At 41.0% G+C, this 12,474-nt stretch overlaps 1 protein-coding gene across 1 annotated transcript in view; it reads right to left on the minus strand.

The window, feature by feature from the left end:
* Window positions 1–532: 532 nt before the first annotated feature.
* PKHD1 (PKHD1, fibrocystin/polyductin) overlaps window positions 533–12,474 on the minus strand; it is a 269,755-nt gene continuing 257,813 nt past the window's right edge. Inside the window, exons 62-65 of the mRNA XM_026063949.1 lie at window positions 11,283–11,390; window positions 7,411–7,566; window positions 5,811–5,954; window positions 533–885 (exon numbers count right to left, since the gene is read on the minus strand). Of these exons, the coding sequence (XP_025919734.1) occupies window positions 533–885; window positions 5,811–5,954; window positions 7,411–7,566; window positions 11,283–11,390 (761 nt within the window). The remainder of the gene's footprint in view (window positions 886–5,810; window positions 5,955–7,410; window positions 7,567–11,282; window positions 11,391–12,474) is intronic.

Here is a 12,474-nt window from a genome sequence, read left to right on the forward strand (position 1 = left end):
CAGGAAAAATCTTATACAAGCTGCTATGTGAATATGCACATATACACACGTTTATATTTATTAGTGTATATATATATAAATATACACACACCAATGGGCATTGATCTAGCCACTAAGACTACATCAATGCTGAAAAATTAAACAGTGTCAGAATGTGGAGATAGGAACTTGATCACCTGCAGTGTTAAGTCATTAGGCTAATCCATCAAACGCTTTTGGCCTAAACCAGCTAGCATTTCCCCAAACAATTCTTGGAGAGAGAAGCCAAGGACATTCTCAACAGGCAGTTTAGATATGCCTCTAAGAGAGTTTAACAGCGTGGACATGGCCACAGCCTCCCTGCTGGCTTCAGAAGCAGGTAACAAGTCTAGACACAGTTTTGTTTTTATGTGTGCAGCATGACAGGCTGATTTCCAGTGTTAATAGGTGTATGTTTTTTCTCTGACTACCAATAAAAAAGAAACTTAAGTTGGCATTGGCTGCAACCCAGAAGAAGCTTGGTTTGTTGGTGTTCCACCACCTCAAGTCACTTCTACACATCTGCTGCTCCCATGGCAATCTCCTCTCTGGTGTCGTTCTGAAGTGTTGGCACCCTTTCAGCCTTCTCCCTTTCCTCGCTGTGACCAGCTGAAGGCTGGGGGGCATCCTTCCAGCCAGAGAGCCTGGGGACAGCCAGCTGCTGCAGGTCCAGAGAGTCACCAAGAGATGCTCCTCCACATGGCTGTTGGCAACTGTCATTTTTCCTAGCCATAGAAGAGATGTCTCTATGACCCGTCTTACGCTGGACAGTGTTTGTCTTTCCATCCAACCTGGCTTCAAGGGGCTGTAGGTTCAGCTCCTTTAATTGTCCTCTAGCATCTCCCACTGTTCTGTTTTCTTCCACATCTGTAAAAGAAAAACCTGTCTGTGCTTTACAATAACTGTAAGACCCTGCCTTCATCTTTCCTTCCCTTTACTGCCTTTCCTGTCTGTTAGAAACTTTAATGAAAAAGTAGTTGTTATTGGAAAAAGGGTTGTTAGAAGGATCATTTTAATGGGCCCCCAATTTCAGTTTGGCAAAAATAAGTTGTTAAAACCCAATAACAGTAAACTGCTTGCACAGATAAACATACAGCAACCAAAAACTGAAATGGAAACAGCTGCCTTTTTCATACTGATACAAAAATAGCTCCTAAAGCATTATCCAATGGTTATCAAATGTTTCAATAAATTCTTAATAATAAAGTGTATAGAATACAGCTGTTTTATAAGCTGTTTATTGCTAAGGTTGATAATCATCTTTAATACTCACTACACATCTATAAATACATCAGCCCTCTATGAATCAAGCTATAGTATAATGCACAACTTTCCAATGTTTGAAACCTACTCAGGGCAGAGGCTGTAACCTGTAATGCTGTTTATGAAATGATGTTGAAAAAATGCAGAAAAAGTGAAATGGATCTTATACATTTTTCATGTGGAAATGCAAAATGTTTACATCATAGCAATCCAAAGGGTTATCAAGCACAGAGGCAGAATCACTTGTAGTGTTACGACAGATGGCTTTTGAGTTGACAGTGTGTGCTATCACTTCAGCGCAAGATTGGCAGTCTGCTTCATTTGGATGCTGAAAACATTTGTGAAATTCTTGCAGTTTTCTCTCCCCCAACCCCAGAAAAAAATTGAAATTGTTCAAAAARCAAGCCTTGGATACTTGCTCCAAATCCAGAACTAGTCCTAGACTACGTACCACATTTGTTACTGGATGACACTGGCTTTTGCAGACCATTCATTACTGGTCCTTTCCACAAGTGATCCACAGAAAATGTGTTGCTACCACTACTTATTATTGAGCTTTGTCTTTCAAATTTAACYCTTAGCAGCCCAAGACTTTTTGCCCAATGGTTTCTAGAGCCTGCTGCTCAGATTAACGGCAGAGGAACATTTCTGCTATCCAGACCATGTCAGAGCTCATACCAGTGTGAAGAAAGGAGACAGGTTCAGTTCTGACGAAGGCATTTCAAAAAGACCTATCTGCTCAGTCTTTATAAGGGGGACAGTAGAAGAGGCAGCAAAGAGGTCGGATGGTTTTGCAGATTCMTAATTGGAAGGCAACATCCCACAGATGTCTGCAGGCAAAGCTCCCCTTGATGCCAGTGGCAACTTTGCTTGGCTGAGCCTGAAGTCTGCAGGGTCATCTGGAAGATTACTTTCACTATTATTTGAGTAACGAATATGCTACTGGTGTTACTGGAAGAGAGATAGTGTGGCTTTGGCGAGGTAGAAGGAACAGCTTTGCTTGCTATTTCTTTTGAGTAAATTATGCTTCACTTTCCTCTCCAAAGGATGGATCATATGCATGTATGGCATATCCACTATGCCAAATCCACTAGGATTGGCTCCTTCCTCTACATTACTTGGGGAGCTATGTGAACGAGGCTGACACAGCATACATTCACAGTCAACATTAACCACTGTTTTGTGTGACCTTAACATCCCTCTTTCTGAAACTCATTCTATATAAAATATATTCATATATTTTTTGTCTCTCTCTCTCTCTCTTTTTTTTCTTTTTTTTTTTTTGCATCCCTTCTCCCTTTTCTATAATTCTTTGATTTTGAACTTTATTTGATGGCATCATTTTCCTCTATCTTCATTTCCTTCCTACAATTTCCACATTTCTTTATGCCTGTGCTCACTTTTCCTGGTAAGGAGTGTTGCTTTTTTCTGACTAGAATGCCTATAGCATTCAATTTCAGAACTGTGCCTTTTGGAAATTCACTGGAAAGTTCTCAGTAAATTTTCAGCAGTCACACATGCTTCTGTGCATAATAGTTTTCCTCCTCATGATTGTTTTAGCATTAGGTAATTGGCTCTTTTAAAGTACAGATTACATATATGACTGCCTTCAACTTTCTGCTTTTTACACATAAGCAAAATGATCAGGTCATGATCCCCTATAACAAAGTTTCATGTTATTTTTTGCTATGTATTTAAGCCTTCTTCATCTTCAAAGGTGCCATCTTCTGTTGCAAAAATAGGTCTTATCAAACAAGTTTGTGTTATTCTTGGAAAGGGCTAAAAGTTTATTTTTTGGATATGAGCAATTTCAGGGATGAAATATTGCCTAGACATTTCTAGAATGTAGTAGTCTATAATACCACGATTTTCTCTATTTTTAATTAAATTGAAGACCGACTGTTTTCTCAATAAAACCCACATTAAATGGATTAAGAACCAGCTAACAGACAGCTCAGGTAGCAATTATCAATGAGAAAGAATTCTAGAAGGGTAGGATGAGTTGCGGTACCAGACACTACAACTGAAATGGATGCTATTCCGTGTTTTTATCAGTGATCTGGAATCAAACCTAAAAAGGATTCTGATGAAATTTGGAAGTGGCAGGAAGAATGGCAAGCCAATAGAAAGTAAAGAAGGAGAAGCTGTCCTGAGCAACCTAGAAACAAAGGATGCAGACCATATTTGCAGAGTGGGAACCCTCTTCTGGAAAACAACCAATAGTGATTTATGGGTCATAGTGGTCAAATAGCTCAGGATAAGCTCTCAGTGAGATACAAAAGCCCAAAGGACTAATGAGATCTTTTGGTGGGAGAGAGGTAGTGAGCGATGTCAGGGAGGTGATTTTACTTTTGCAACAGCACAAAGCAGACATCCAAACCAGGTCTGAATAATGCAGAGGGCAGAGAAAAGAGCCACTGGAAGGGTTCCAAGTCGCCAAAAATGGTGAGAAACTCCCAGAAAAGCAACAATTTGCCTCTAGGGGACAAGCACTTTCACAGGGAGAAGCAGCATGGTATTAAGGGATCTTCAGTATAACAAATGAATCCTGTAGATTGAGCCCAAACGCTGGAAACTGAAGCTAGGAAATGCAAACTGGTACAGGATACAACTTTTCAGCACTGAAAGTGGCAAACCACCAGAATAAATTGCAAAGAGAAGCAATATGTACCTCCACTTCTGGCTGCCTTTCTGTTAACCATGCTTTAGTCGATCCAAAGTTATTTAATTCAAGAGAGAGAGAATCATGTGAAACTGAGGAGATTTTTGTTACAGAGTGGGTCAGGCAAGGTAATATCTTGATCCCTTCTCACCTGAAATATTGCATATCTATGCACATGGCTTTCTTCATCATCTCCATCCTCAGCTGTTTGCCCTGGGACAACCACCAAGGCTCCTAGCTCCATTGGACTTTGCACTGAATAAGTACTTACCAAACAGAAAAGCTCTGCATTGCAAGACTTAYTGTGATGATTAATAATAAAGACTCTGAACATTTAATTGTTTTAGAAAGGTGGGATTTCTTATGGGGGGAACAGCTGTAAAGCAGAAACTAAACAAAAAGACTGTAGCTTTGATTGCCTCTCTGTCTCCAAAACCAACAGCACTTTAAATAGGAGGAAATCAAACATTAGACGTTTCCAAGTCATATGTATTAAATTCACTTCAGATATTATTATCCTTGTTTAGATTTGAACATATTGGGGAATCTTTTTGTCTTGCAACTATTCCTAAAAGACTTTAAGTGGCTGGATTTCCTTTTCCTGACAAAAAATCTTCCCATGAATTATTTACACRACGGCTCCAATCAACGCTATACCTGTCAGCCTCCCCAGCCAAAATGAAAGTTCACTGTGTAAAGGTGCCAAGGGAGAATGGCAGTCTCCCACTGYGAGTTTATAGACAGAACTAAGTCAGCACGCATTATGTGTCAGAGCCGACATCAGACAGAATCAGTTCCTTTGATCTCAGACCTCCACAGGAAGCTTAGATCTCAGACAAATTAGATAAAAAATGAATTTATAGCAGATATGTATCCTAAGGCACACAGCTGAATGCTGTATTTTGGAGGAGTACAGCAAATATCAAAACACATAAACTGCAGAATTTCCTCTCTCCTTCTCTCTCTTTCTCTCTGCTTTTGTGATAGATGCTAATGAAAAGAAGATAAAGCTCCAWATATCTTCTTCCTGCCTCTTGTGTAATCCACATGCTTTGGGAAGGAGGAGGAAAAAGAAATTCCCGATACAGGGTAAATGGATGGTTCATCAGGGCTATCAGAATGCCCTTAGATGTGCGCTGTTGGCTGGTGAGACCAAAAAAGAAAAGAAACCATAGGAACATGTCACACGTGCAGAGAGGGAAGCCAATGCTTTATGCTGCCAGCTGCATGCCCCAGAGGCTGTCTGCTTTTCAGTGACCTCAGAAGAAGTCGTGTTTGATCAGCAGATGATGAAAAGACAAGTCTCGAGGAGGTGTGCGGAAGAGAGTTGTTTGTGAAAGTGACAGTAGGGGGTGAAGGGGGACACAAAACCGGGGAGAATGGAACCATTTTGGGGTGCTGGCTCTGAACCACTGCACAGAAAGCATGGCATGAAGGTCCTGTAGCAGGAACTGCGAGTGGCGGAGGTAACAGGGAGAGTGTGGAAATGAGCCCTGAGTGGTTTTTCTTGCTCTCCCCACCTCCACCACAGTAGTGGACCTCAGTACAGTCATCCACAGCCTGCAGGCTCATCCAGAGCTTTTGAGCATTGCACAGCAGCTATCTCTGTGCTACTATTGCGATAGCACCTGGAGATCTGGTTAAGGGAGGCCCTGTTGCTCCAGGAGTGCTGTGGATACAATGGGAATGTCAGTCCCTGTTCTGCTCCAAAACACCAGGTGAAATCATGGACTCAGTGAGCTCAAGGGGGGTGGGGGTGGGGTTGCTGCTGCCTTCATCTGAGCTAGCATTTCACATAATATGTCTACAAGGAGAGAAAATGCTAAGTAGACAAATAGGAGGAGAAGATCTCATTCTGCAATCTCACCTCCTGTCACAGAAATGCCGCTGTCATTCTCTCCTCGATTGCGGCAAGGCTGGATGTGAGCTGAACGAGGCTGKGCCTGGGTCTGGGGTGCGTGGGTACTGGCTTCTGCCTGCTGCGGTACATTAGCCTGTTCAGTCCTTGTTTCTGCAATGAAGCAAAMAGTTGCATCACTCTCAATCCACCCTTGGCTCAGCACCAACTACTGCTTCAAGCAACAATAAATTGCTGGTGAATTACCAGATAATCGAGCACGTGTTCTTTCTGCCCAAAAGGAGAGAGGCTTGTTTTATGATTATACCATCTTGTGTTTTACCACTAGGGATCCCACCTATTCTCTTCAGTAAAATCTGTCCTTATATTGTCACCATGTTCACTAACATTAGAGATTCAGACCTTATTGCAGCTAGTGTTCACGGTGAAGTTCAGGAGAAGGGCTCTTTGGCCTCGATTTGCAAAGTTATTTGGAAGAACAAGTTTAGTGAAACTCTTGAGAAGATAAGCCTTGAAACTAGTGGGAAATTGGTCTAAAATGCTTTATTAACTGGGATGTGCGCTGGCTCCTTCAGTCTGGGTTACCTGTACCCATGGCTAGGTCCCAACATATCTGGAAGACAAAGTTATTGGTGGCTTTCTACATATCCAGAAGTTTAGGGTGGCAATTTGGGAATCAATCCACAGAGCAGTTATCACCATGTTGTTTTACCTTCAGTTTTTACCTTACACAGAGAGCTTTATGCCTCCCATATTGAGAAAGCTTCCTTTAGGTAGYTATGTTTGTTTTTAAGGTCAGTGTTAAAAAACAACCTTAAGGTAAGTTAGAAGAGGTGTGGATTTGTCTGGGGGAAGAGCTSCAGAGAAGCTGCAGCCTTCYAATCACCACTTTGAAGGATATGRTGATGATGATGTAGCATGGGATGTCAGCATGGCTACACAGCTGCCTCTGTCGCATTCACATTGCAGCTGTGTCTGCTTCCTGGTYAGCACTTCGGCTTTGCATTAACCTCACCACAGCAATATGTTGCTGTGTCACCTGTTATCATGAAAATGCAGTGGCTGAATGGATAATCTTGGCACTTGAAATCATGGTGAACATTTCCTTTATTTCTCAGTTCCCTAACTGCACTATAGAAATCAGATTTTYTCCATGTTTCAAACACATTTAAAACTTTTTGCAGCAAGGACTCAGGCATCTGTTATAGGGACATAACCATATAACCCTGAACTATRTTGCTTACTACTGAACTCCACAGAGCTTTTTCTGAGTGCCACCATCTACCCGAGCAATTTGCAGAAGATAAATTAAGATGCAAAAAAATGATGAGACAACCAGAGGAAATAAGTGAAAGAGTCATGAGAACAGCAGAATAGGGGATATGTAACTAGACAGACTGACTGTGAGTCTTATCCAAAGCCGACAGAAATTAGGAAAAAATGAAACAATCAGGCTATATTGGGGTAAGACTTATGAATGGTGTTAAAAACTCTGCTCAGCTTGCTTTGCCATTGTTACTAAATCCTGTTGTGGCCACTCTGGAGATTAGCTAAATGAAAGAGATTTATGCTCTGCAAGTATAAATTTTCGTGGGCATTTMCAACTTACTTTTGCTTTTGCTTTTCTTGAGACAGCAGAATGCAAGAAGACCAAGGATGAGTGCAGATGCTGCTGAACTCAGCATAACAACGATCACGTTGGACTTCTCTCCCAGGGCGACAGGAAAGATGGTAAACGGCTGAGACAGCACAGTAAACTTAGCCCCTGAGAATTCAAAGCAGTGAGAGTTTATTACAAAAGTGAGGACACCAGTTTCATGGTGAAAACAGTAGGTTGTAGCCTTTTAACAATGCTGCTGCTATTAAAAGTGCATGCTGGAACATGCCAAAAGTCCATCTCTCTCCATATCCAGCATTGGCCAACAATTTTTATTTAGGACAGAATATCAGAACAAGGCAAATGTGTCACCAAACTACTCCAGTTTACATTCCAAGTCTTCAGTGCTTCCTGAAGTAGATGCAGCCTCTTTGAATGTAACAATCCTCAACCAAAATTTCTTCCATGAATTTGTCCAATTGACTTCCAAACCCATAAAATACATTTGCAAAGTATCTGTGTCTAAGGCCAACCAGATCAGGCCCAGACACAACACACGTACATTCTGCCCAACAAGACAGAGAGGCTGGCTGCAATGAGAACGGTGCTAAGTCATACACTGTTGTTAAAGGCTATACCTCATTCATTTGAATGTAAGAGAGAATCTAGAAACATTCACTGGCATTAAGCTTAAGTCCAAGATACAGAAAACTCCCAGGGAACTCATTAATATTCTCCATTGTGTTGATAACAAGTATTATAAATAAAAAGTTTGAGTGTCATTGCTGTTAGCATAGTCTTTTCCAGTACATTAGATAGTACCTGGGTGTGGACTCAGGTATTCGAAATTGATCTAAAAAACTSAACTGTGAAAAAGCTGTTTGGCACATTTTGGTCTGGGCCAGCAAACACTCTCCCAGGCTATGCTCACAAGCAGTCTGGATTTAGCACAGGCCCTGGACCACTTCCAAAATACATTTTGAATGGAGATGTGTTCTGGAAGGAGAGGAGTTTAATAAAACTGGCCATTGCGCTGTCTATAGACTGATTTGAAGGATGTGGAAGAGCACACTAACATACTACCTATCATATCACCTGACTCATTCTCAGTCCTAATCCCACAATTCTAATCATTTCAACAGATGTGTATTCCTTTTACTTGTTTGAGCTATACTTTTAACAAAATTTGAAAGTCTTCTTTTCACTTATTCTCAAAAATCAGAAACACCGTCAGAYGGAGACTTGGAGACTAGCGTAAGTAGCTGTAAGTGCTTTTATCTGAAACTGATTAGATTTGTGTCAATATTGCCCACTCGAACAGAAGAGAGCTTCATCAGAACAATGCGGGAAGCATGTTCCAATTGGGAAAAATTTGCCTGCAGATGTACACCCATATGAACTTCACCTGAGAGGAGATAAGTAATCTCACAGATGTCAAGGACTCTATACAGACAGGTGCTTAAAGGTTGCATTTCACGCTACTCTAATAGTTTGTGATTAGACTGCTGTTGGTTTAAACGGAAAGTGAATGGATCAAGCCTGCTGGGATACCTGTCAGTTAAGTGAGTATTATTGCAGAATAAGGAGCAAGACCATGCAGCAATGCAATGAATATTCTCCTCTCCCCAGGAACTACCACTGAAGAACCTGGGATCATTGCATTCAACATCAGCTGCATCTTCTGAGCTCTCTCTAAATCACAAGAGAATAAATAACTATGCCAAGGTACACACAGAAAGCTAATCATGAAAATGCATCCCAAACATCTATTATTTGATTGTTTACTTTTGTTTGTTTATCTTAAATGATAAGCAAATACCTTCTGTAAGAGTCTGGCAGTATAAAAGTCTTTATACTGTCTCCAGCATGGCTCCCAATAACAAACAAGCATCAGGGATTTCTTTTTGGTGTGTATTTTTATGATGCATACTAAAAGTATAAATTTTCTGATTTACGAAGACGATGCCTACACAGGTGGATCAGCTGTCTGCATTGCTATCTGTAAACATCTCTTTGCAACACTCTGACTAGCTAAGTGTTTAATGAAAGGGATCTGCATTTGATCAGAGGAAAGGAGATATTTTGACTCCCCTGAAATAACTTTCAAAACCATTTCATTGTGCTGTACTTCCCACTGAAGAGTCTAATCCTGCGAGGTGCTGACTTTCCATCTGCACTCACTGAAGTGTCATCAGTGTGGGTGTTCAGGTCAACATATACCCCTTTAAAGACCTACCTCCAAGTATTCCCTGTACCACAATTCTTCCTTTGCAAAGCCATGGGAAACATTGCATCGATTAGCCACTTTTGACTTGGAGGAAAAGTTACTCATGAAAAAAAAAAAAATCTGGATCTTCCCAGGATGGGAAGGGATTTCTTGGGTCATTAATCTTGTCCCATGCTATTGTATGTACCATGTTATACAATATCATCCACAGGCCTATCAATTTCCATCCAAAAGTAGTTTGATTATTTGCCTGCACTATTCCAAACTATTAAGAAAAACTGTTCAGAAGCATAAGACTGTAAATGTTAATAGCCTTCTTTAATTTCTAGGCCAAAATTATTCTTGGCCATTTTTTCCCAACAATATCATTTTAAATATTTCATCAGCCATTTCCATTCAACCACTTTCAACTCTCAACTATTTACCTCTCTGATGTATTTGTCCTCTCTCAGGCTTGTTTTTTTCTAGCTGAAACAAGCCAAACTATCTTGGAGTTTTCTCCTAAAAATGGTCATTCCTCTCTCCATTTATGGGTTCTTCTCTGTACCTGCTCTAATTTGAGATAATCTCTGAACATGGGTAAACAAAGTTATGTTAGTATTCCAAAGGAGTACTCAGCAGGGCTTAACGCAGTGGCACAYGCATCATCTGGAAATATTTCTATCTATGCTTCCTAGGCTTCTTTCCAGCTGATGGATCCCAGGTTATATACATAATACCAGTGTTAGGACCTTACACATGGTGGTACAACTTCTATACCTTAATTTGTCTTTGGGCTACCTGCTGGTTCCTGTCAGAAAGCATGTTCCTGCTCTTCCATTGATACATCCCAGCACTCATTCTGACACAAAAAAAAMCAGTGCTTTGACCCTTATGTACCATTAGGGCCAGATTGGCAAATAAATTTAAGCCCTAAAACAGTTAGACAGGTGCTTATCTCTGAAGTTTTAAAAGACAGAGTTCGAGTGTTGCCTTATCTCCCAAGGTGCCAATGTTCCTCTCAGCTGGTACTTTTAAGGGGGAATAAGCATCCCTGCTGCTTCACCATTAACAGGTTGCCTCTTGCAAGCTACACAGTCATGGAGGTCCCAAGATCACATCTGTAAACCAGCAGGGATAGTCCTGCAGAGCCCAAATGTCTGTATGACCCAAAGCATGTCACACCCAGAAAGACAGCCAGGTGCAGAAAAATGGTAGGTGAAAGGCAGTACAAAATTGGTGCACTGGGAGCACAAATGAGGGACAATTACTGAACACATTAGAAAAAAAAAAAAAAAAAGAACCAGGGAATGATGGGATTCAAGTCATGGGAAAAAAACTACTCCGGTTGCTTAGGTGGCCTAAGTATCTAATTAGCTCATAGCTAGGGAACGCAGGAAGAAAGAGGCACCTTTCTCTGGCAACACATCTCTGTTCTAACCCATCTTAATTTTTAGGATCTTGAATCAACGGCATGGGAATCACCCAGCTCACTGATTGCCTGCGTGATGCCAGCTTGGACATGGAACAAAAGTCAGGCTGTTTAGAGGTTTGGCATGGCTCCACTCATTCAAGTAAAGCTTAGCTCCCTATATAAATCAGATCACACAATGTCCMTCTCCTGTAGGATTTTGCGTTCAGTTACCAAACAAAACAAAATGCAGAAAATGGAGCCTACCTGGAGGTGATGTGACAGTGAATATGAGGTTCCAGTTTGTGCCTGCGCTGGAGACAGCCAAATTGGTAAAGCTTGCACGTCCATCTATGACCTGTACTTCAGTGAGCCCTACAGAGTAATAATAATATTAAAAAAAAATGCAATTAACAGCTTCCAGATAAGCATGACCTAACCACACTCCTGAACTCATCAGAGAAAATGAACAAACCAGGAGAGTCCTTGTGACTTTAATGGGACTTGGGAAGGCCTGAATCCAGTGTCCTTCCTAATTGCAAAATTTCTGCCTGATCCCAGAAATTTCACATGGGGCCAAGTCTTCAAAGCTACTTGGGTACCAAATTCTTGATGGAGTGGAGGATCTAAGTTTCTGAATCTTGGGTCTCCAAGCTCTTTGTGAAATGAGGTTTATTGCACATATCCTTATCACAGGGGTGTAACATGAATAAATGTTAAGGGGATCAGGCAGAGGTAATGGGAGCTATACAGATGCTTTAGAAAGTTCCCAGTACTCATTTTTTGATTTAGCTCGTGTCTCGTGTGACTAAGAATGTCACCAGGGAAACAAAAAGTGCTTAGGAGAGTGTTAGGGAGATACTTAATATTTTCTGTACTGAAGGAATGGTTTTTAAAAGCCAGCTACAGCAGCTAAAGGAAAAACGATGACTGTTTTAACCCCTTTCTGATTTGCAAATGTTTCACCTCATCCTTTGGGCATATCACCTCCTGTCCTACTGCTAAATCATTTTGAACTGTTCTCCATCCCTGTCAGAAGTTATAAAAGGGATCTGGCCATGAAAAATGTCTGTGGTGACTATCCTGTGATCATACAGGAGAGACTAACTCAGCTAGAAACATGACGGGGAAGTCTCCACGGAAAGCATTAAAACAAAACCTGGGACCCAGATTCTCCATCGCTTTATCTCTTGTTCTGAACTATTAGGGAATGCATTCTGACCCAACATTTACCCTAACTATGTTATTTATTTATTTATTTTAGCAGGCTCTCTCTAAAATCTATAATTGATTTTGCAACTGGATCTCTGTTTTACTGTGTGTATCTTTGAGCACCAGCCAAGTCTTGGTCTTTGAGTAATGCTGACCAGGTCTGTGCTTCATTCAGGCTCTTGGAATGAAGGGGGCAAAATCCTAAAGATTGACAAACTTTCCAAGTGTTGGTTCAGGTGGGGGTAAG

This window comes from Apteryx rowi, unplaced genomic scaffold (genome assembly GCF_003343035.1).
Source record: "Apteryx rowi isolate R43461 unplaced genomic scaffold, aptRow1 scaffold_205, whole genome shotgun sequence".
NCBI lineage: Eukaryota > Metazoa > Chordata > Aves > Apterygiformes > Apterygidae > Apteryx > Apteryx rowi.